Source organism: Monodelphis domestica, chromosome 2 (genome assembly GCF_027887165.1).
Source record: "Monodelphis domestica isolate mMonDom1 chromosome 2, mMonDom1.pri, whole genome shotgun sequence".
Lineage (NCBI taxonomy): Eukaryota > Metazoa > Chordata > Mammalia > Didelphimorphia > Didelphidae > Monodelphis > Monodelphis domestica.
The window spans coordinates 542,477,283-542,498,143 of record NC_077228.1 but is presented as its reverse complement, the minus strand read 5'-3'; the positions used below and the strand labels follow the sequence as shown (position 1 = coordinate 542,498,143).

At 63.9% G+C, this 20,861-nt stretch overlaps 1 protein-coding gene across 4 annotated transcripts in view; it reads left to right on the top strand.

The window, feature by feature from the left end:
• COL6A2 (collagen type VI alpha 2 chain) overlaps window positions 1-20,861 on the top strand; it is a 30,181-nt gene that overhangs the window by 6,676 nt on the left and 2,644 nt on the right. For 3 of the 4 annotated variants that reach the window (XM_056820176.1, XM_056820178.1, XM_056820177.1), the window contains exons 4-27: window positions 726-746; window positions 1,636-1,701; window positions 4,072-4,125; window positions 4,216-4,260; window positions 4,653-4,679; window positions 4,987-5,013; window positions 5,111-5,155; window positions 6,603-6,656; window positions 6,920-6,982; window positions 7,246-7,308; window positions 7,418-7,507; window positions 8,143-8,205; window positions 8,379-8,441; window positions 8,981-9,043; window positions 9,654-9,716; window positions 10,920-10,970; window positions 11,479-11,514; window positions 12,111-12,173; window positions 12,426-12,488; window positions 12,573-12,608; window positions 12,825-12,870; window positions 13,224-13,376; window positions 13,730-14,188; window positions 14,298-14,336. In XM_056820176.1, the coding sequence (XP_056676154.1) occupies window positions 726-746; window positions 1,636-1,701; window positions 4,072-4,125; window positions 4,216-4,260; window positions 4,653-4,679; window positions 4,987-5,013; window positions 5,111-5,155; window positions 6,603-6,656; window positions 6,920-6,982; window positions 7,246-7,308; window positions 7,418-7,507; window positions 8,143-8,205; window positions 8,379-8,441; window positions 8,981-9,043; window positions 9,654-9,716; window positions 10,920-10,970; window positions 11,479-11,514; window positions 12,111-12,173; window positions 12,426-12,488; window positions 12,573-12,608; window positions 12,825-12,870; window positions 13,224-13,376; window positions 13,730-14,188; window positions 14,298-14,336 (1,753 nt within the window). Of the gene's footprint in view, window positions 1-725; window positions 747-1,635; window positions 1,702-4,071; window positions 4,126-4,215; window positions 4,261-4,652; window positions 4,680-4,986; window positions 5,014-5,110; window positions 5,156-6,602; window positions 6,657-6,919; window positions 6,983-7,245; window positions 7,309-7,417; window positions 7,508-8,142; window positions 8,206-8,378; window positions 8,442-8,980; window positions 9,044-9,653; window positions 9,717-10,919; window positions 10,971-11,478; window positions 11,515-12,110; window positions 12,174-12,425; window positions 12,489-12,572; window positions 12,609-12,824; window positions 12,871-13,223; window positions 13,377-13,729; window positions 14,189-14,297; window positions 14,337-16,640; window positions 18,925-20,861 lie in introns of those variants that run through there. The other variant, XM_056820179.1, reaches the window with a different exon arrangement.

Sequence of the window (20,861 nt, the reverse complement as noted above, 5' to 3'; positions counted from 1 at the left end):
CCTGAGACGAGGGGACGGGGGGGGCGGCCATGGGAGCGCCGTGGCCTGAGATGAGGGGACCGGGGGGAGCCACAGGAGCGCCGTGGCCTGAGATGAGGGGACGGGGGGCGGTGGCCATGGGAGCGCTGTGGCCTGAGACGAGGGGACGGGGGGGGGGGGGAGCCGGCCACAGGAGCGCCGTGGCCTGAGACGAGGGGACGGGGGGAGCGGCCGGCCACGGGAGCGCTGTGGCCTGAGAGGAAGGGGCGGGGGTGGCCACGGGAGCACAGTGGCCTGAGAAGAGGGGATGGGCCTGCACCAGCCCGAGGGCCCTTCGCCCAGACCCCTGAGGCATCCCCTGAGTTCCCAGACACCGGGAAGCCCCGAGGCTGGGGGCGGATCTTGAGGGTTCCCAAAGTCCTTACCCCCCCCTTGGGGTTGGATGGAGGCCAGTGAGTGAGAGCCAGACCAAGGCCACTCCCCGGACAGTGGAGGACAGGCCCAGGGGAGGGTGTGGCCAGGCCCTCCCGCTTCCTCTTCTTTTCAGAAGGCCCATCTCGGGGTCCCCGGCTGATGCCCTGGCGGGGGGGGGGGCTCCCCACCGAGACTGCGCAGAGGGACGTGGCCAGAGGCCACGTCATTGCCTTAATGGCAGTTCCGTGGCAGCGCGGGGCGCCGTCCAGCAGGGGGAGCAGCCTGGGGGGACGCCTCAGCTGACTGGTCGCTTTCTTGTTCTTTTCTGACAGAAACACGAAGCCTACTCAGAGGTAAGCAGCCCGGCGCAAGGGCCTCCCCCAGCCAAGACAGTCGCCTTTCCGGAGCCGCCCGCCCGCTCGCTGCTTGCTGGCTCTCGTCGGAGCTCCCGGCAAACTGCTGCCAGGCCGCGGCCCGGAAAGAGAGGCGACAGCAGGCCAGCCCAGCGAGGGGCCCTGGGGGGGGGCAGCCCACGGACCCTGCAAGCCTCAGATCCCCGCAGCGCCCCCGTGGGAAGGGCAAGAGGCTCAGCGCTGGGAGGTCTGCCCGGGGGAGCTGCCGGCCGTCCTGAACGTCCGCTTTGTCTCTGGGCCTCAGTCTGCTCATCTGTAAAATGGTGGCGTCAGAGCCCGGGGCACTGACATCGCCTGGCCTCATGGACTTGGCCTTCAAGGCCAGCGTGCTGAGAGGCTGTTTCTCCTGAGGCGCCTCCCGGGAGCCCCAGCGGAGAGAGAGGGCTCAGCGCTTCCTCACTCCTTTGGCCCCGCCTTAGCTCACTAAGAAATGTGGCCGTGGCTCACCCAGCAGCCATTCCCAGCACCTCCAGTAGGGAGACCCCCTGGAGCACAAAGGCTCCGGCCCTCCCTTCCAGGGGCCGCATTCCGAATATGTAGGCTTCTTGGGGGCCTGACTAAAGGCTGCCTGGAGGGGGAGGCCTTAGCATCAGAGGGCCAAGTGTGCCCCTACGGCCTCCCGCCGCCCTGCTCTCAATCCACTCTCTCTCAGGTTTAGTTCAGCCTGAGGAGCTGGCAAGGAGTGGGGAGTGCTTTGAGATCACGCGCTGAACACTCCCCAACCCCCACACCCAGCTCCTTCGAGACAAGCTCTGGAAATGCCACAAATGGCTGGTTTTGCTTCATCTCCTACCCAGCCTGACCCGCTGTCCCTTCTGGTTCATTTCAGTGCTACAAAGTGAGCTGCCTGCAGATTCAGGGTCCCGCTGGACCCAAGGGTTATCGAGGACAGAAGGTGAGCTCCAACCACTCGGTCATCCCGAGCATCAGGACAGGGTCCTGAGCCCCTCCCTTGGGGCACTCTGCAGGAGAACTCTGGCCAGGCACCTCCCTCCTCTCCATCCACCCATCCACCCATCCACCCACCCATCCATCCACCCATCCACCCATCCACCCATCCACCCATCCACCCATCCACCCATCCACCCATCCATCCATCCACCCATCCATCCATCCATCCATCCATCCATCCATCCATCCATCCACCCACCCATCCATCCACCCATCCATCCATCCACCCATCCATCCATCCATCCACCCATCCATCCATCCATCCATCCATCCCTCCATCCATCCATCCACCCACCCATTCATGTATCCATCCCTCCATCCATCCACCCACCCATCCACCCATCCATGTATCCATCCATCCATCCATCCATCCATCCATCCATCCATCCATCCACCCATCCACCCATCCACCCATACACCCATACACCCATCCACCCATACACCCATACACCCATACACCCATACACCCATCTATCCATCCATCCACCCATCCATCCATCCATCCATCCATCCACCCACCCATCCACCCACCCATCCATCCACCCATCCATCCACCCATCCATCCACCCATCCATCCACCCATCCACCCACCCATCCACCCATCCACCCATCCACCCATCCACCCATCCATCCACCCATCCACCCATCCACCCATCCACCCATCCACCCATCCACCCATCCACCCATCCATCCACCCATCCATCCATCCACCCACCCATCCACCCACCCATCCACCCACCCATCCACCCACCCACCCATCCACCCACCCACCCATCCACCCATCCACCCATCCACCCATCCACCCATCCACCCATCCACCCATCCACCCATCCATCCATCCACCCATCCACCCATCCACCCATCCACCCATCCACCCATCCATGTATCCATCCATCCATCCATCCATCCATCCATCCATCCATCCATCCATCTACCCATCCACCCATCCACCCATCCACCCATCCACCCATCCACCCATCCACCCATCCACCCATCCACCCATCTATCCATCCATCCATCCATCCATCCATCCATCCATCCATCCATCCACCCATCCATCCATCCATCCACCCACCCATCCATCCATCCACCCATCCCTCCCTCCACCCATCCCTCCACCCATCCCTCCACCCATCCCTCCACCCATCCCTCCATCCACCCACCCATCCACCCACCCATCCATGTATCCATCCATGTATCCATCCATCCACCCATCCACCCATCCACCCATCCACCCATCTATCCATCTATCCATCTATCCATCCATCCATGTATCCATCCATCCATCCATCCACCCATCCATCCATCCATCCACCCACCCATCCATCCATCCACCCATCCCTCCCTCCACCCATCCCTCCACCCATCCCTCCATCCACCCACCCATCCACCCACCCATCCATGTATCCATCCATGTATCCATCCATCCATCCATCCACCCATCCACCCATCCACCCATCCACCCATCCACCCATCCACCCATCCACCCATCCACCCATCCACCCATCCATCCATCTATCCATCTATCCATCTATCCATCTATCCATCCATCCATCTATCCATCCATCCACCCATCCACCCATCCATCCATCCACCCATCCCTCCCTCCACCCATCCCTCCACCCATCCCTCCACCCATCCCTCCATCCATCCACCCATCCATGTATCCATCCATTCATCCATCCATCCACCCACCCATCCATCCATCCACCCATCCCTCCCTCCACCCATCCCTCCATCCATCCACCCATCCATGTATCCATCCATTCATCCATCCATCCACCCACCCATCCATCCATCCACCCATCCCTCCCTCCACCCATCCCTCCATCCATCCACCCATCCATGTATCCATCTATCCATCCATTCATCCACCCACCCATCCATCCATCCAATGGGATGGCCATTCATTGAGTCAGGCTTGCACGCTGAGGTAAGGCTGAAAGAAAAGGAAATAGCTCGGCATTTGGCCTCCTCGCTGGGCTAGGAGCCCCCTTAAGAGCAGCCCATTTGGAGGACCTCCAGGTTATGGATAGCTGCAGCACTGGAGGGTGGGGCAGAGAGGCCTAGCTAAGTGGCCTCCACTGTGTGCTAAGCACTGGCTGAGAAAGAGGAGGGGACGGAGGAAGGCTCACCTGAATGGCTGTGTGACTCCAGGTCCGTGAGGCCACTTCTCTGAGCTGAAGGTGCCACATCTGGACAGTGGGGAGGTCGCCGGCCTCATGGCCACCCCTCACGGGCTCACATCTGGAGAGGACGTGGCAGACCTTCGCCCCCTGACCCCCGCCATTCACTGCTTTTCTGTCTGTTTCAGGGTGCCAAGGGGAACATGGGGGAGCCCGGGGAACCTGGACAGAAAGGGCGACAGGTGAGTGTCTCCTTTCTCCTTCCCACTCCATGAGGGCCACGCGGGGCCACATGTGGCCATCCCACTAACGCTCTGTGCTTTCCTCTTCAGGGGGACCCAGGCATCGAGGGCCCAATCGGCTTCCCAGGCCCCAAGGTAAGGCTCGGGGCGGGTGGCCATCTCTGGCAAGGCCTGAAAGCGGGGGTGGCTCTGGTTCCAGTTGAGGCTTTGGGTTCAAATTCTCCGATAAATGGCCTTGGACACGTGCCTTCCTCGTCTGTCCGAAGAGGGTGCTGGACGCTTCGAGGCCCAGACCTAGGAGGGCCCCACGCCAAGGAGCGGCCTCGCCGGCCAGGCCTCTGGGGCTCGGCCTCGGGAGCCCGGGCCGCTCGGTTCTTGGGCCTCCTCACCAGCTCTGCTCGGCGACAGGATGTCTTTGTCGTCCGTCGTCCTCCCCTTCCTTGTCCCAACCCAAAGGAAGGCCTCGTCCTCTGTCCCCTCCCCTTCTGGGCTTCGCGCTCTGACCTCTCTCTCTTTCTTCCACTTAGGGTGTCCCCGGCTTGAAGGGTGAGAAGGTGAGTGGGCGGGGCTGCTTTCCCCAGGCAGGACCCCGAATCCAGGCCCTCCCCTCAGCGTGGGAACACGCTGGTCGTGCGGGGGGGGGGGGGGGGGGGGGCGTCATCAGATTCCCTGGGAGGAGGCGGCGGCGCAGGGATGGCCTGTTGGTGCCTCGGGCCAGCTTCGAGTCCCCCGGCTCGCCCCTGCCCAGCGGGGCCGGGATTCTCGGGTCCAAGGGGGACCCCCAAGGCCCCTCCCAGCTCGGCCGGGGGCCCACGAGGGTCCGCCTGAGCCGAGCCTAACCGCGTGTCCTCTTCCGCACAGGGCGAGTACGGAGGAGACGGACGGAGGGTAAGTTGGCTGCCGGCTCCCTCTGCCCTGGGCCGCTTCAGCCCCTGCCCGGAGCCTGGCACGCGGCAGGCGGGTGACTCCCTTCTCTCGATCGCAGGGCGCCGCGGGTCTGGCGGGCAAGAACGGGACGGACGGACAGAAGGTAACGGGGAGCCCCGGGACTGCCCCGATGCCGGGAGGGCGGCGTGTGGGCCAGGCTGGCGAAGGCTCCGGGAGGCCCTGCGCCCGGGCAGCTCTTTTGTTCCCAAGAGGAGTCCATGGCGGGGACTTAGAGCCAGGCCTGGGGACGGGGGTCCTGGGTTCCAGTCTCGCCTCTGCCACGCCCCAGCTGGGTGACCCCCATCGCCTGGCCCTGACCGCGCTCCCGCCTGGAGCCACCACGCAGGACGGCGCCCGAGACCCGAGCGAGGGTCAAGAGAAGCTGAAGAGAGCCCGGCCGTGACCCGAGCCCGTCGGGCTCCCGGGGTGGGCACGAGGCGCCTGGATCAGTCCCCCCCTCCCTCCACGGGCCGCACCGGTCCCTCCTCTTCCAGGCGCAGGAGAGACGTGGCAGGAGCCGAGCCCGGGAGCCCCCGGCTCACCCCAAGAAGGGAGCCGAGCCCGGGCGCCCTCGGCTCACCCCGGGGAGGGAGCCGATCCCAGGTGCCCCCGGCTCACCCCAAGAAGGGAGCCGAGCCCGGGTGCCCCCGGCTCACCCCAAGAAGGGAGCCGAGCCCAGGCGCCCTCGGCTCACCCCCAAAAAGGAGCCAATCCCAGGTGCCCCCGGCTCACCCCACGAAGGGAGCCAATTCCAGGCGCCCCCGGCTCACCCCGGGGAGGGAGCTGATCCCGGGAGCCCCCGGCTCACCCCCAAAAAGGAGCCAATCCCAGGTGCCCCCGGCTCACCCCAAGAAGGGAGCCGAGCCCAGGCGCCCTCGGCTCACCCCAAGAAGGGAGCCGAGCCCGGGCGCGCTCTCCTCACTCCGGGGAGGGAGCTGATCCCAGGTGCCCCCGGCTCACCCCCAAAAAAGAGCCAATCCCAGGTGCCCCCGGCTCACCCCAAGAAGGGAGCCGAGCCCGGGTGCCCCCGGCTCACCCCAAGAAAGGAGCCAATCCCAGGCACCCCTGGCTCACCCCGGGGAGGGAGCTGATCCCGGGAGCCCCCGGCTCACCCCAGGGAGGGAGCCAATCCCAGGCACCCCCGGCTCACCCCAAGAAAGGAGCCAATCCCAGGTGCCCCCGGCTCACCCCCAAAAAGGAGCCAATCCCAGGCACCCCCGGCTCACCCCGGGGAGGGAGCTGATCCCGGGAGCCCCCGGCTCACCCCAGGGAGGGAGCTGATCCCAGGTGCCCCCGGCTCACCCCAAGAAAGGAGCCAATCCCAGGTGCCCCCGGCTCACCCCCAAAAAGGAGCCAATCCCAGGCACCCCCAGCTCACCCCGGGGAGGGAGCTGATCCCGGGAGCCCCGAGCTCTCCGGGGACGGCGCTGCCTGCTGGCGGCCGGCACGCGGGAGCCCGACAGGCCAGGCCGGAGTGTCCCGTCTCCCCGGCCACAGCTGGCGGCTGCGACTCCCCTCACCCGGCCTCGTTCCCTTTGCTCCCGCTCTAGGGCAAGCGAGGACTCATCGGACCCCCCGGCTGCAAGGGAGACCCCGGGGACAGGGTGAGCCCAAAGGGCGGGGAGCCCCGGGTGGGCCCCAAGGGGGGAAGGGAGGCTCGAGGCTCCGCAGAAGAGGAGAGCACGGCCCGAAGGGCTCCCGGCAGCCAGGACTCGGGGCTCCCCGGGAGGATCTCCCAGCACCACTGAGAGGCCCGCTAGCGACTCCCGCTGCCACCGCTCCGGGGGCACCCCAGGCACTGCGGGGGGCTCGAGGCCGAGGCCTCCCTGCCCCCCAGGGTCCTCACTCCCCACCCCATCTTCCACAGGGCCTCGACGGCTACCCGGGGGAAGCCGGAAGCCCAGGAGAGCGGGGAGACCAAGGCAGCAAGGTAGGCGGCACCCCGAAAAGGCCAGGGTCAGCCCGGGCACCCCGGCCTCGTCCCTCGCAGGAGGCTGGCCCGTGTTGGGATGAGCATCTCTGGGCCTCCCTCCGGCCTCTTTCCCGGCACCCCCCGGCGTTCGGCAGGCAATGGCGCTGCATGGACTCCTCCCTCCGCAGCTCCTCGCACTCGCCCCCTTCCCAGCACCGCGCCCTCCTCGGGCCCCTCGTGGGGCCTCCTGGCAGGGCTCTGACCCTTCTGGCCTCTTTCAGGGAGATTCTGGCCGCCCAGGACGCCGAGGGCCCCCCGGCCTGGATGGAGAGAAAGGAAACCCGGTGAGGGCTGCTGGGGGTTGGGAAGGGGGCGCTGTAGGGGCCCCGCGAGCTCCCTGGGCTCCCCGCATAGACCCCTCCGTGTCTGACGTGCCTCTCTGCCTCCGCAAAGGGCTACCAAGGCAACAACGGAGCCCCCGGCAGCCCCGGGCTGAAAGGCGCCAAGGGTGGCCCCGGACCCCGAGGACCCCGGGGAGAGCAGGTAGGTCCTGGGGGCCCCGGCAGCACCCCCTGCCCCTGGCCTGGCCCCCCTTTCCCATGAACCCCCACCTTGCCCTCTGGCCCTGCCGTTCCGCTTTCTGGGGTCCTCCTCCAGGGGGCCCTCTCGGGCCTGCCCCATTCCCCTTCTGCTTTCCTGCTGCTCTTCCTCCTCCAGGAAGTCCTCCCCGATTCTCCTTCTCTCCCCAAACCCAACCCGTTTTGTCACTGTACTCCCGTCCCCGAGCACGGGTCTTGGCACACCGCAGGAGCCCGATCAGGGCTCCCTGCATGGGAGAGTGGAATTGCCCAGGCGCCCAGCAGCCCCGGCACCCATGGGTGCCCCCTCTGAGCCACCAGGCCGGGGGCACCCCGTAGCTGAGGACTCCCCCCGGCCACCGGCCCCCCGAGCTCCCCCGGGGCCACCTCGGCCACTTTGGGGGCATCCCGGAGAGCCCCGCGTGCGTTCAGACGTCCCTGGGCAGCCCCTGCACTCCCCAGAGCTCTCCTCCGTAAGGGGGCTCTGAGCGCAGACTGGGACGATTCTTAGGGTCCCCACAGCTCCTCCCGGGAGCCCTCCCTCAGCCCCCCGCTCTGTGGGCCCCTGGGCACCCCCTCCAGCGTCTCTCTCTGTGCCAGGGCCGTAGGGGAGACCCCGGTGCCAAAGGCAGCCCCGGAAACGATGGGCCCAAAGGAGAAAAGGTGAGAAGCGCCGGCCGGGAGGGAGGGCCAGAGGAAGGGAGGTCACTTGGGGTGGGAGAACCCCAACACCCAAAGCAAAGCTTTGGAACCCCTGTAGAGGCGAGGAAGCTCCCCGGGAAGCCCATCCGGAGACCCGGCATTTCCCTGGCGTTTACGGGGGTCTTTTCTGACAGGGAGACCCCGGCCCCGAGGGACCCAGAGGCCTGGCAGGAGAAATCGGAAACAAGGGGGCCAAGGTGAGCGAGCCCAGCCCGTGCCCTGCCTCGGCGGGTGCCCACCCGCCTGCTCTTCTCGGGGCAGCCTTTGCCTGAGGGTGTCGAAGGGCCTGTGCGGGGGGAGCCAGAGGGGAGAGGACAGGGGCCGGGGCTGCCCTGCTGGAAAGCGTCCTGGCAGACCCGCGTCTCGCTCTGTTCCCAAACGTCCCAGCAGAGGCCGGGCACCGCGGCCGTGATCCTGCCTCTCGGTGCCCCGGGCAGGGCCCAAGACCCGCAGGGGCACAGAGCAGCCCCTCGTCCCAGGAGAGAGAACGTCCCCATTGGGCGTCTTTGGGCGCTCCCTGTGGCAGGGACGTCGCAGGCCGGCCGATGGACAGCCCAGCCAGTGCCCTCCCTGTGTGGCTGAGCCCTTGGCTCCCCCCACGGCCTGGGCCCCCGGGAGATGCCACCCCCCCATCCTGCTAAGACTGCGGGCACCTGAACCAGCGGCATTCTGGGAGAGGGGCTGGCGGAAGCAATTGGGGTGACCACCAGGGCTCTCCCCTGTTCTCTCCCCCCAGGGTGACCGTGGCATGCCTGGGCCCAGAGGACCTCAGGGGAGCCTTGGGGAGCCCGGGAAGCAGGTGAGTGCCGCAGGGGCTCGCTGGGCACGTGAGCCCTGCCCCCCATGGGACACCAGCCACCCTGGGCAGTGTTGGATGAGGCGAGGGGCCAGGGCAGGCCTTGGGTAGCCAGGAGGAATGGTGGGCATCTCTCAGGAGCAGGATTGCCCACCTCCTCTCGTGGCCCCAGGCACCTGGGCACAGGTGGCACCCAGAGCTGCCCTGCCCCAGCGGACACCCCGACACCATGGCCAGCATCCCGGCCCCCCACAACAGCCCCTCCCTGCCAGGTTGGGATCACACACTGGCTTGTCCGCAGTGGGCAGAGGCAGCTCTTGTCTTCCCCACACGTCCAGCGTTTATCCCCGACGCCCCTCATTTTAGTCCCTCCATCCTCAGACCCGGCACCCCCATTTTATCCTTCTACTGCCCCCCTTTCCTGGCTCCCAGCCCCAAGAGCCCCTGACTGAGGGCCCAGATCGGGAGTGACCCCTAAAGGAGAGGGGGTGGTGCTTGATGGCTCTGGGATCTGCCTCAGGCCAGGAAACGCTGCCCCCCCCTCCGCTAGAGCGCCAAGCTGATGTGTGGCAAGGGGGCTCCTCACTGGCCTCTTCTCCCTCCCTTCCCCCAGGGATCACGCGGTGACCCCGGGGATGCTGGTCCCAGAGGAGAATCAGGACCTCCAGGACCCAAGGTAGGCTCAGAGAGCTGCCTGCTGGTGGCAGTGCCCGCCTGGCACAGCCTACCCTCAAGAGGCTGGCCCCTCCGTGGCAGAAATGTCAGCCACCATTAGCATTCTCCTTCTCCCCTTCCTCCTCTTTCTCCCCCTCTCCTTCTCCTCCTTTCCCTCCCCCTCTTCATCCCTTCCTCCTCCTTTTCCCCCTCTTCTTCCTCTTCCTCATCCTTCTCTTCCTCCTCCCCCCCTTCTCACGCCCACAGTGCCCTGCCTGGCACCAGGCAATGCCTGTGGGTGCCATGGGTTCAGGGCCTGCCCTGTCCGCGACTTCAGGGGTCCTTGACCAGGTGTGGCGGCGGCGAAGGCATGAATGAAGGATGGGAAGACAGTAAAGGGTGTCGGCCTGCAGCCAGGCGTCACGGGGACCTGCTCTGCCTTTGGCGGGCTTCGTTTCATTTCGGATGCTTTTCTCGCCACGGGCAGCATGGCTAGGGCTCAGTTCCCCATTCACCCATGAGGCTCAGACGTGAGGTTGAGCCAAGAATAATGAGTCGTGACTTTAATCAAATACACAATAAATCACATTTCTAAGGAGACGATCAACACACACCATTGCTGTTAATTACGTTAATCAACATAACCCAGAGTGAAGTCACTTCCCAGCTTCAGGCTTTCGTTTTCTAACGTTTCACTAAGGTTTCCAGGACGGATCGCCTGGCTTTAGTTAGCACAAGGAAGCCGTGAAGGGCAGCGCGCCAGCCTCGCCCTGAAGGGCGGTTCGTCTACTAGCTTAGGAGAGCTTGTTCCTGGCCTGTACATGCGGGTGGGGAATTCTGAGCCCAGACTTGCCAGAAGTTTTATGCCTAGACAAGAGGGTCCTATCTAAGTGGGTACACAAGAATCCTTGGGTTCGATTTTGTAAGTGGGCTCTCCTGGTGAGTCTGGGGGGACGGAGAGCATCTGTATTACCCCTGTAAGCGTGTGGCTCTCCTCTATTTTCTCCTGGGGAACAATTCCAATAACAAGGGATGTGAGTGAGAGAAGTCACACAGGGGTCTGAGTGGATGTTTCCATCCTTCCTGGGGGCCACTTCGCAACCCTCAGGCTCCGTGCATGGCCGTGTCAAACAGTGTGCCTTTGATGGCCCCTGACATGCAAGCACCCCTCCCCACACATCCTGCGATGGCAGGACGTGAATGCTTGGCCTTTCTGTCTCTGTAGGGGGACCGAGGGCGCCCTGGCTTCAGTTACCCCGGGCCGCGTGGAGAGCCGGTGAGTCCCTTTGGTCTGCTTGGTTGGAGGAGCAGAACCCCGAGACCTCCCAAAATGGCACCAGCCTGGGGCGAGGCTGCAGTCACCCTGTGGCCCTGTTCCAGATCATGGAACATGAACATAACTGTGAAAACCTACCAGAGAGTGCCAGGCAAATGCCTAGAATGTGCCTCCATCCAGAGCTGTCCCTTGGTCCCCCTCACGCCCACCGCCATCAGAGCGGGCGCAGATGACCCCATGCCTGGCACCCTTGGCGCTCCAGCCTGGGCCCTGAGCTCTTGTCCCCGGGTCACTGCCCTGCCCCCCTGCTTTGTTAACGGCAAGGAAGGAGGGAGAATGGAAGGGTGCCAGGCAGGCTGGGAGAGGAGCGGGTGGGCAGCTGCACGCCTCCTGCCCCCCAAAGGCCCTTGTGCCGCAGGAGGCTTCCCCAGAGGCGTGGCTTCGTCGCCCCTGCCGCATGGGGGCTCCTGTGCTGGGGAGCCACTCACGTGGCCATGCTTATTTACAGGGAGAAAAAGGCGAGCCTGGCCCCGTTGGCCCCGAGGTACTGGACCTGCCTTGTTCCCCCTGAATTGAGAGGTGGGGCGGGGTGGATGTGGGGTGTCTGCAGTGGCCCCAGAGCCTTCCCCCTCAGAAGGGGGGCGGCACGAATCATGAACCAGACTAAAATCCCACCTCCGCCCCTTGCTTCCACGTGACCCAGGGAGGGCCCCCTCCTTCTGAGCCTCAGTTTCCTCACCAGGACCCTGGGGGGGATCACCCTTCCTTACCATTATTCCTCATCCATTCATGGGAGCTCCATCCACGGGTGCCGGGGGGGGGGGGTCGGGGCTTGGGGAGCCAGAGAATTTGTGTTTCCAGCACTAAAGAGCAGGCTGGGGGGCCCCCATCGCCCCATTCCATAGATGCCCCGTTGGGATGAGCCCAGCAGAGACCACCCTGCCCACCCCTCCTGTCCCCACCGGCTGCAAGCTGGCCTCAAGTAGCCCAACGCCCAGCAGCGCACCCCTTGCCCCTCGGGCCCCTCTATCAGTGACTCCTGGGAGTATCTGAGGGTGCAGATGCTTCCGCTCCCCTGCCCCGAGTTCGAGGGGAGGCCTCTTCCTGAAGCACAACCAGGCTCTCTTTGGTACCCAACAGGGCAGCAGAGGAGACTTTGGCACCAAAGGCGCCCCCGGGAGAAAGGGGGAGAAAGGCGAGCCGGTGAGTGCACCCCTGGGCTGCTAAGGAAGGGGGAGGCCGCCCCGGCCAGGCAGAGCCATGAGGGCCTGCCATCTGCGATCGGAGCCAGGGACAAGGGGAGGCCTCGAATGGCAGGCTCGTGGGGTCACGTGCTCTGAGCCCCACCCACAGCCGGGAGCCTCGCGCACCCCTCCCCCGGCCCAGAGGTTGGGGGGGACGTGCGGGCGCTCAGCCGTCCTCTCGGACCTCGTCATCTGGGCGTCTCCTTTACAGGCGGATCCCGGCCCCCCCGGAGAGCCCGGCCCCCGAGGACCCCAAGGATCTCAAGGCCCCGAGGTACAGCCCCCCACCCCCTTGTAGAAGGAGCCTCCCGGCCTGGCAGAGGGGCCAGAAGCTAACCTGAGCTTCTTCTTCCCCCAGGGCGAGCCCGGACCCCCCGGAGACCCCGGCCTGACGGTGCGTAGTGGGGAGGGCGGGGCTTGGGGGGGCCCAGCCCCCAAGGGCGCCGTCCTCCCCCGTCCTGGGAGCAGAGTCGGGGCTAGCCTGGAGGGAAGGAGGGGGGGAGGCCGGGGGAGAGGCTGCTCCCAGGCCGCGGCATCCTGGGGGGGGGGGGCGGTCCCGGATTCGAGAGGGGCCCAAAGCTCCAGCTCACGCCGCCTCGGTTTCCGGCAGGAGTGTGACGTCATGACCTACGTGAGGGAGACCTGCGGCTGCTGCGGTGAGTCTGGGACGTGGCTCGGCCGGAGCAGGTGCCAGCCCGTCCCCGGGGGGATGCCGGGAGCCCCGCAGGAGCCCCAGGTCGGGAGACCGTGGCGGGCAAAGGCACGCCGGGGCGGCCCGAGGAGGGAGCGGGAAGGGGCCGCCTCCCCAGAGGGCCCCTCCTGGCTCCGGGGGCCAAGCTCGCTGCACGACGGCGGCCCCCGGCCTGTGCCGGCCACCCCCGGGCCCGTCTTCACTGGAGAAAGGCCAGAGCAGCGGAGAGAGGCCGGCACGGGAGGCTGCTCGCGGGCTCCCTGCCCTCCCCTCCCGGCCCCTCCGGTGACGCTTCCGTGCCTCGGTTTCCCTCTCCAGACTGCGAGCGGCACTGCGGCGCTCTGGACATCGTGTTCGTCATCGACAGCTCCGAGAGCATCGGCTACACCAACTTCTCCCTGGAGAAGAACTTCGTCATCAATGTGGTCAACAGGCTCGGCTCCATCACCAAAGACCCCAATTCGGACACAGGTCAGCCGGCGCGCCCGCCTTCCTCATCTCTGGCCGGGAGGGGAGCCGGGACCCCCTCCCCCGCCTTCCCCATCCCCCGCCCAACCCCCCCAGGTAAATCCGGCCAGGAAGGCTCCTTTCCGCCCCCTCCCGCCTCAGAATCGATAGGGCCAAAGAGCCGTGAGGGCGGGGCAGGGGGTTCAGAGACTCGTCCAGGGTCACCCGGCCAGGAGACGTCCGAGGCCGGACGGGCAGCCGGACCCCCGCCGCCCCCTAGAAACGCCCCTTCTCGCTGGAGACGAAGGGCCGGCCGCAGGGGGAGGGGCGGCGGGGCCGCTCCGGGCTCCCCCCAGCGCGGCGGCGCTCTCTTTCAGGGACCCGCATCGGGGTGGTCCAGTACAGCCACGACGGCACCTTCGAGGCCATCAAGCTGGACGACGGGCGCATCGGCTCGCTGGCGCAGTTCAAGGAGGAGGTGAAGAAGCTGGAGTGGATCGCGGGGGGCACGTGGACGCCGTCGGCCCTGAACTACACCTACAACGAGCTCATCAAGGGCAGCCGGCGCAAGAAGACGCGCGTGTTCGCCGTGGTCATCACCGACGGGCGCCACGACCCGCGCGACAACGAGCAGTCCCTGAAGGCCCTCTGCGACAAGGTGGAGAACGTGGTGGTCACCGCCATCGGCATCGGCGACATGTTCAACGAGCAGCACGAGAGCGAGAGCCTGACGTCCATCGCCTGCAACCAGCGCGGCCGCGTGCGCAACATGACGCTCTTCTCCGACCTCGTGGCCGAGAAGTTCATCGACGAGATGGAGGAATTCCTGTGCCCAGGTCGGTGCCGGAGCCCGCGGCGCCCCGAAGTCTGCGGGCCGGCTCGGGGGCCTCCGGGAGCGGAGCAGCTCGCTCCCACCGACCCTTCTCTTCTCTTCCTCTCTTCCAGACCCGCAGATCGTCTGCCCCGAGCTCCCCTGCCAGACAGGTAATGCTAGAGGTCCCCGGCCTCCGCGCCGTCCTCCCGGCCTCCCTGCTTCTCCTCCCTGCCTCTCTTCTGTGCCTCCCTGCCTCTCCTGCCTCTCTTTTTGGAAGGGGGTGGAGCACAGCCTCCGCCAAAGGCCCACCCACATTGGCCTCGTGCCCCCCGGCCTCTCCGGGCAGGGGCGGCCTCCAGACTCCCAAAAGGGGGCCTCGGCTGGGGTTCTGGAATGGTCGCGCCGCCGCCTCCCTCCCTGCCGCTCTCTAGCCAACCAGCTCTTCTGGACTAGACGGCTGGCCTCCCGGCCCCTGTAGCTCGAGCTCGGACCCAGGATTCAGTAGGTCTTCCCAAGCTGCCTGGCCAGTGTGGCGCGGAGCGGCTGCAGAGCCCCAGCGTTGGGCCCCTCCGTGGTGCCTTTCCAGCCTGGCAGCGGCAGCCGACTTTGCCATCCTTTTCTGGCCCAGACTTGTAGAAGTGAAGCCCCAGCCCGGGGCACCCCTTCCGGAGGGGGGGCACCCACATGTCCTTGGCAAACCCACTTTTCCACGGTCCCTTCACCCACACGGGCCGTCCTCTTAATGCCAGCGGCGGTGTGGCAGAGCCTCCCTCCTCCGTCGGAGCCTTGGTTCTCGTGTCTCTGCCCCTCGGAGGAGGCGGCCTCCACTAACGGGTGCAGCTTCTCCCAGGAGCCCTCTCTGGGCTGACGTGGGGAGCCTCTAACCCCCTCCCCAAATTGATGCAGACTCAGTGTCCCCAGAAGGAGGTCCCTGGCGGCCTTCAGAAGGTCCAGGGAATGCGTGGCAGGCTGTGATGCCCCAGCTTCTGCCGAGGGGCCAGCCAGGCCGTTTAGTGGTTCTCGGGGGACAGTGAAGGGCACGCCCCATCGTGCTTGGCTGCTTGGTGATGGTGCATCTGGAGGCGGGCCTTGTGTGCCTGTACCTCTGACGGCTAACCCTACTGACCGCTGCCCATGGACTGGGTGCTTGGGATCGGCTCCGGTGCTGGGCATGGATCCACACTCCCTCTCCTGATTCCCCGTCAATGGCATAACTAACGGCATGCGTCTGCAACATGGCTGGCCCCTGCCCACCTTCCAGCGCCTCGTGAGTACCATGTTCAGCCTCCCCCGGGAGGTGGCTCGCCCCCTGCACCCTCCTCCTAAGTGAGGAAGCTCTGAGAGTGGAAGAAAGTGGGGCCCGCCTTGGAATTGACCACATGCCCTGGCAAGAATCGGGCAGCACCCGCCAGGAGCCAGACCAGCGCAAAGTACTAGGCTCAGCCCACTGCCACGGCCCATCCGATGGCTGTCCTCCTCCCCAGATCCACCGGCATTTCTCACAGGGATAAGGTGTCACTTAGCAGCGTCCCGGGCACAAGTCTGCTTCCAGCCCAGCAGCAGCTCCTGCAGCTCTGCAGATGCTGGTTCTGAGGCTCCCTTTATGCTGCTTCTTCCACCCTCCATGGGATGAAAAGAAGCCAAAATGGAAGAAGTCACAGCCAGAGGCCCCAGACCCCAAACAGAGCGAGGCCCCTTTAAGTTCAAAGAATTCCATTCTTCACTTTGAACTTAAACTTCAGTAAGCTTTTCTCACTTGAGCCTGGCTCCTTCAAGGTATCCGTGGAGTCAAAAATCCCCCCAGGGTGGCCTTCTGCCATCCGAGGCAAACACACGGGCGCCAACAAGCTGGGGTTTGAATGAGCTGCCAGCGCTTTGAGCTCCCCTGGATCTCCTTAACCAGGGCCTCTGTGGGCGTCCTTCATGGAGGCAGCAGTCCTTCCGCCGTCTGTGCGGCCCAAGTGACACCCTCATTAACCATGCTCAATACCTTGGCTAGGGCCAGCCTACCTTGGGGCACATGTAAGGAGCTCTGCAGAAGTAAACAGGTCAGCTCGATCTGTCCATGTCTGTCTAACAGGTGGACGAGAGGCAGCCAAAATGCCCTGAGTGCCCCCAAACAAGCTGCATAATTTACCATTTGCATGCATTTATGAAACCTTCTGACATGCAGAATTGTTCTCCCAGCGCCGTCCCTAACTAACTCTGGGCGAGACCTTGGGCGAGTCCCTTCCCCAGGCTGAGCCTCCATTTCCATGCCAGTGAAAAGAGGAGGTTGGTCTAGAGAATCCCTGAGGTCTTAAACCACATGTGGAAGTGTGGCTTTTCAAGGATTTAGCTTTGCCTCCCTGACCAGAGCTCAGTGACCACCTCCTTGGTGGCCTGTCTATCGGTCAGACAGAAATAGTCAGGAGCCCCGGGAGCACCACCAATAGCAGAGTGGCCTAAAATCTACTTTTGACACTCACTTGCAGATGGGGAGCCACCTAGCGGCGAAATCCCAGTTACTTTCCTCCGCACAGAAGAAGGGCCCGACATATCTTTCCCCAGGACCATCCCCTTGATCGAACAGTTGCTAAACTCCACGAAGCACACCCAGGACCCCGCGGCGTACTCCAAGCTGGTGGCGGTCTTGGTCTATACCGCTGAGCGAGCCAAGTTTGCCACTGGAGACGAGCGGCAGGACTGGATGGACTTGTTCATTGACACCTTTAAGATGGTGCACAGGGATATTGTGGGCGACCCAGAGACTGTGCTGGCACTCTGCTGACGCAGGACCTCTAGTGTGCCAGGCGTCCAGAGTCAGGCTATGTCATGTACGCCGGAGCTACTTATCTCATCCCTCCATCCATCCCTCACAACAATATGGCGGCAGCAAGGTTTACAGCTTGATCTGGGCACGAGGGGGAAGGCGAGTCAGCCAGGGGAAGGAATTCTGTATTGGCGAATGCTTGGGAAATCTGCTCTGCCCACGATTCTGAATGAGCCTGGAGGATGGGTGAGATAACGAGTCTAGGCTGTGCATTGCATCGTGATGATATACACCCTTGTCTAGAGTATATAGGGACCAAAGTGTGATTACATAGGCAGGAAGCATCTCTAAATGGCATGGAAAAAATTCCCCAACAACATCATTAAATAAGCTACTGTTTGCCCCATGACCGAGGGACTGGCTAGAAGGCCAGCTCCACCTGGACACGACGTGCAGCTCTGATGCGGGATAATATTTATTCAATAAACCAGGGCAAAGGAGCGAGCCCCTTACTGTGCCCCACGCTTCAGATTCCAGCTTTCAAACCAGGGCTCCTTTTCTCAGATCCAGGATGCTTAGGCACACACCTTGGACAGATGAGGAATGAGGTCCCCATCTGGCTGGTCCATCCAACAGGTGTCCGGCAACTTGAAAAGAGCCCTTCACCCAGATGCCAGTCAACGTACTTGTTGTACTGTGGGCATAGCCTGGATCTTGGGTGACGAGAGTCCCCTGACCACTCCCCCAGCCCAGTGTGGCTGCCGTGACCAGGAAATGCCAAAAGCCTCTGCTTTGGCCATGATTTAGTGGGTATTTAAGGCAGACCTTTCACTCCGTCGTGCTCAGACTAGAGTAGCAGCCATGAAAAGGAGGACTCGCTTTCCAGTGCTAAGCATTCCTCCAGGAGCCCCACTGGCCCACGTTTGTAGATATTCAGGCAAACTCAGTTCCTTCTGGAAGACAGTAGGTGCCGCCGTGGTTCAGGTTCGACCATGTTGCTTGTCTTTGTATCCGCTGTCCACCTGGCTTTCACTGCGACTGTCTGTGAATTGTTGTGTTGAGCTCTTTTTGCAATTTTACTTTCTTGGTGCCATCCTTGAGACTTGCGCAACCTCCTTCCTCTAAGAGGAGGGTCCCTGAGAGGCCACCAGAGCTCTGGCCACCCCATCAGTGCTAATGGTGGTCACCATCTTGTCACCTCCGTGGTCAGCCCTCATGACCTGCTGTGGCTCCCAGAATGAGCCCCTAGTCACAAGCTCCTCTCACCTTAGACAAGACATGAATGGACCCTATTGGGATGGGCTCCGCTGGGTCCATTGCCGGCCCTGGATTCGAGGCCTTGCCAGTCTGAGTGGACTTGCCAGAGCCTGAGCTCCACTGAGCTAGCCGCCCGGATCGTCTCCAAGCTGGGAGGAGGCTTCCACGTGGTGGACCTCACAGAGGCGGAGGGACCTCCAATCCGATCCACGCCTGCCTGAGACTCCTTTCCAGAATGTCCCCAACAAGTGGACCTCCAGCCCTCAGTGGGAGACCAGCGGGGAGGAGCAGCTCCGTCCCCTGGGCAGCATTCAGTGATAGGAGGCTCGTCTTCCGGCCCCCGTCTGCCTCGTGGCCGCCGTGGCCGCTGTGGCGGCCTCTGTTCTCTGCTCTCCGTTCTTCCTGCCCTGTGAGGCCGAGCAGAGCAAGGCTCGTCCCTCCTCCGTCCTGACAGACCTTCAGACGCTTGAAGTCGGCTGCCAGACTCGCCAAGGCCGGCATCCTCATTCCCTTCTCGGTGCAGGTGCTGAAGGCTTGTGGGTCCCCCGGAAGGTCCCCTGCTTGTCAGTTGTAAGAAAGGAAGCTTCAGAGAAGGCTTACCAGGGGGGGAATCGGGGCATCCGAGGAGCGGCGCTCCCTCGGGGGACTCCTCTTCATGCCTCCTTTGCCTCCGTGTGCCTTTGTATGTGAACCTCTGTCTTGTGTATGTTCCGTGTACATTAACATGCTGACAAACTGCTGATGACGGCCTGCTTGTCTGGTTCCTGTGTCTCTTGTGTGAAGCTGTGTCTCTGCCCCGTGTGTGTTGTGGGGTCGGGGTTCCTTGAAAGAAAGTGATGAGGACCAGCTGAGTGGCTCCGTGGATGGAGAGCCAGGCCTCGAGAGGGGAGGTCCTGGGTTCAAGTGTGGCCTCAGACACTTCCTGGCTGAGTGACCCTGGGCAAGTCACTTAACCTCCGTGGCCCAGCCCAGACTGCTCTTCGGCCTAGGAACCAACACAGTATTGATTGGAGGACAGAAGGGGAGGGGTTAAAAACCCAAAAGAAACCACAACTGGGTAGGCTTGTTCAGCATTTGCCCAGGGGCGGGGAGATCTCAAGGCTGCCTGAGGGAGGGCCAAAGGATGGGGACACCTGCAGGCTGCTCCCCCACCTGGGGCTGAAAGGAGCTCCAGCTCTTGAGCCGGCGCCCCTTGGGAACAAGGGGGTCTGAGCTGCTAGGGAGGCAGAGCAGGGCGTGGACTGTTCAGGGGAGCCGCCTCCTCCTGCCACCTCCCACGGGTGCTGAGCGGAAGCCAGAGACATTCGGCCCAGGGAGGCAGAGACCCTGAAAGGCCGGACCGCTGGCCTCGCGCTGGTGCCTCGGCCTTGTCCGGCGCTGCTCCGATTCGAGGGACTCCATCGAGACCCGCCACAACCTCCTGGACCCAGTGAGGCTGGCAGAGGAGGGAATGGGCTCAGGGAGGCAGGTGATGCCCGCGGGCCGCCAAGCCCTCCCTCGGCCTTCCCGCAGCCCAAATGGCCGAGGGTCCGGCTCTTGTCTCGCCGCGGCCCCTCCAATTCTCTGATGTCAGCTCCCCGGCCAGATGGACTCCTTAGTCGGCACTGGGGCAGCTCCCGGGGATCGTCTCCTCTCACCCCGCGTGTGCGTGTTCCAGAGGCCTCCGCGGAGGCCCAGACGAGGGAAGGGACTGCCTGAAGCTCCCCCAGGTCTGTCGGGCGCCCCACTGGAATCCAGGCTGGGGCTTCTCCATGTTGAATCAAGGCTCATCGTCCACATCGCGCGGGCAATGCCAATGGCCACCAGGCAGCCAACGAGGCCATTTCCCAAAGGCCTCCGTCCTCCCGCCGCCTCGTGAGACCAAGAGGTTCAGGGAAGATGCCAGCCCGCCTGGGCACAGGGGGACGCTCACGGGGAGCTGCAGCTTTAAAGGGGAGCTCCCCCAGAATGGGGGAGAACGGACAGCCCCGTGGAGCCCGACTGGCTCTCGCGGATGCCTTGGCACACTTCTAGGGCGCCGGGAAGGACGTGGGAAGCTCTCTTCGTCATCGGGATCGAATGAGGAGCAGAGGCGGCCGGGGGGATCAGGGTAGGCGGGGTGTATGGAGTGGGGACAAGGGCTTTGCTGGGTGATCGAGTGGGCAGCTGGCCATGCGGCGATTTTGTTTTCCTGTAGCTGACTTCCTCCCGGGTGTTGCCCAATAGCCTGATTCCAGCCCGGCCATGGGGGCCCCAAAGCTCACGGGCATCCCCCCATCTGTGTCCAGGTGATGGCTCAGAGCAGGCTCGCCCGCCTCCCTTTGTTGGGGTCCTCTGGTATGTGCGGCTTTCTTTTACCTCCAGAATTAAGAGAAGGACTTTGTCTTTGCACATAGTAGGAGCTTGCTAAATACTGGCTGGGTTGAGTTGAATCGGCTGCAAGGTTGTAGCAGGAGCAGAGATGGGCTGATGGACTGGAAGTATTTAGGGGTCTCTTCCGGACCACTGGCAGAGTGTAGGGGAGGCTAACCAGAGCTGGGGGAAGGCACGGTCAGGGCGGAACGGACCTGTGCTTTACTCCGGAAGTGGAACCTCCTTTGGCCGGCGCCGACGGGCATTCTACCAGAAAAGTCATCTTAGGCAGTGGACTCGGGCACTGAGGGGTCAGAGAGCTGTTACATGTCAGGGACAGGACTTGAACTCAGGG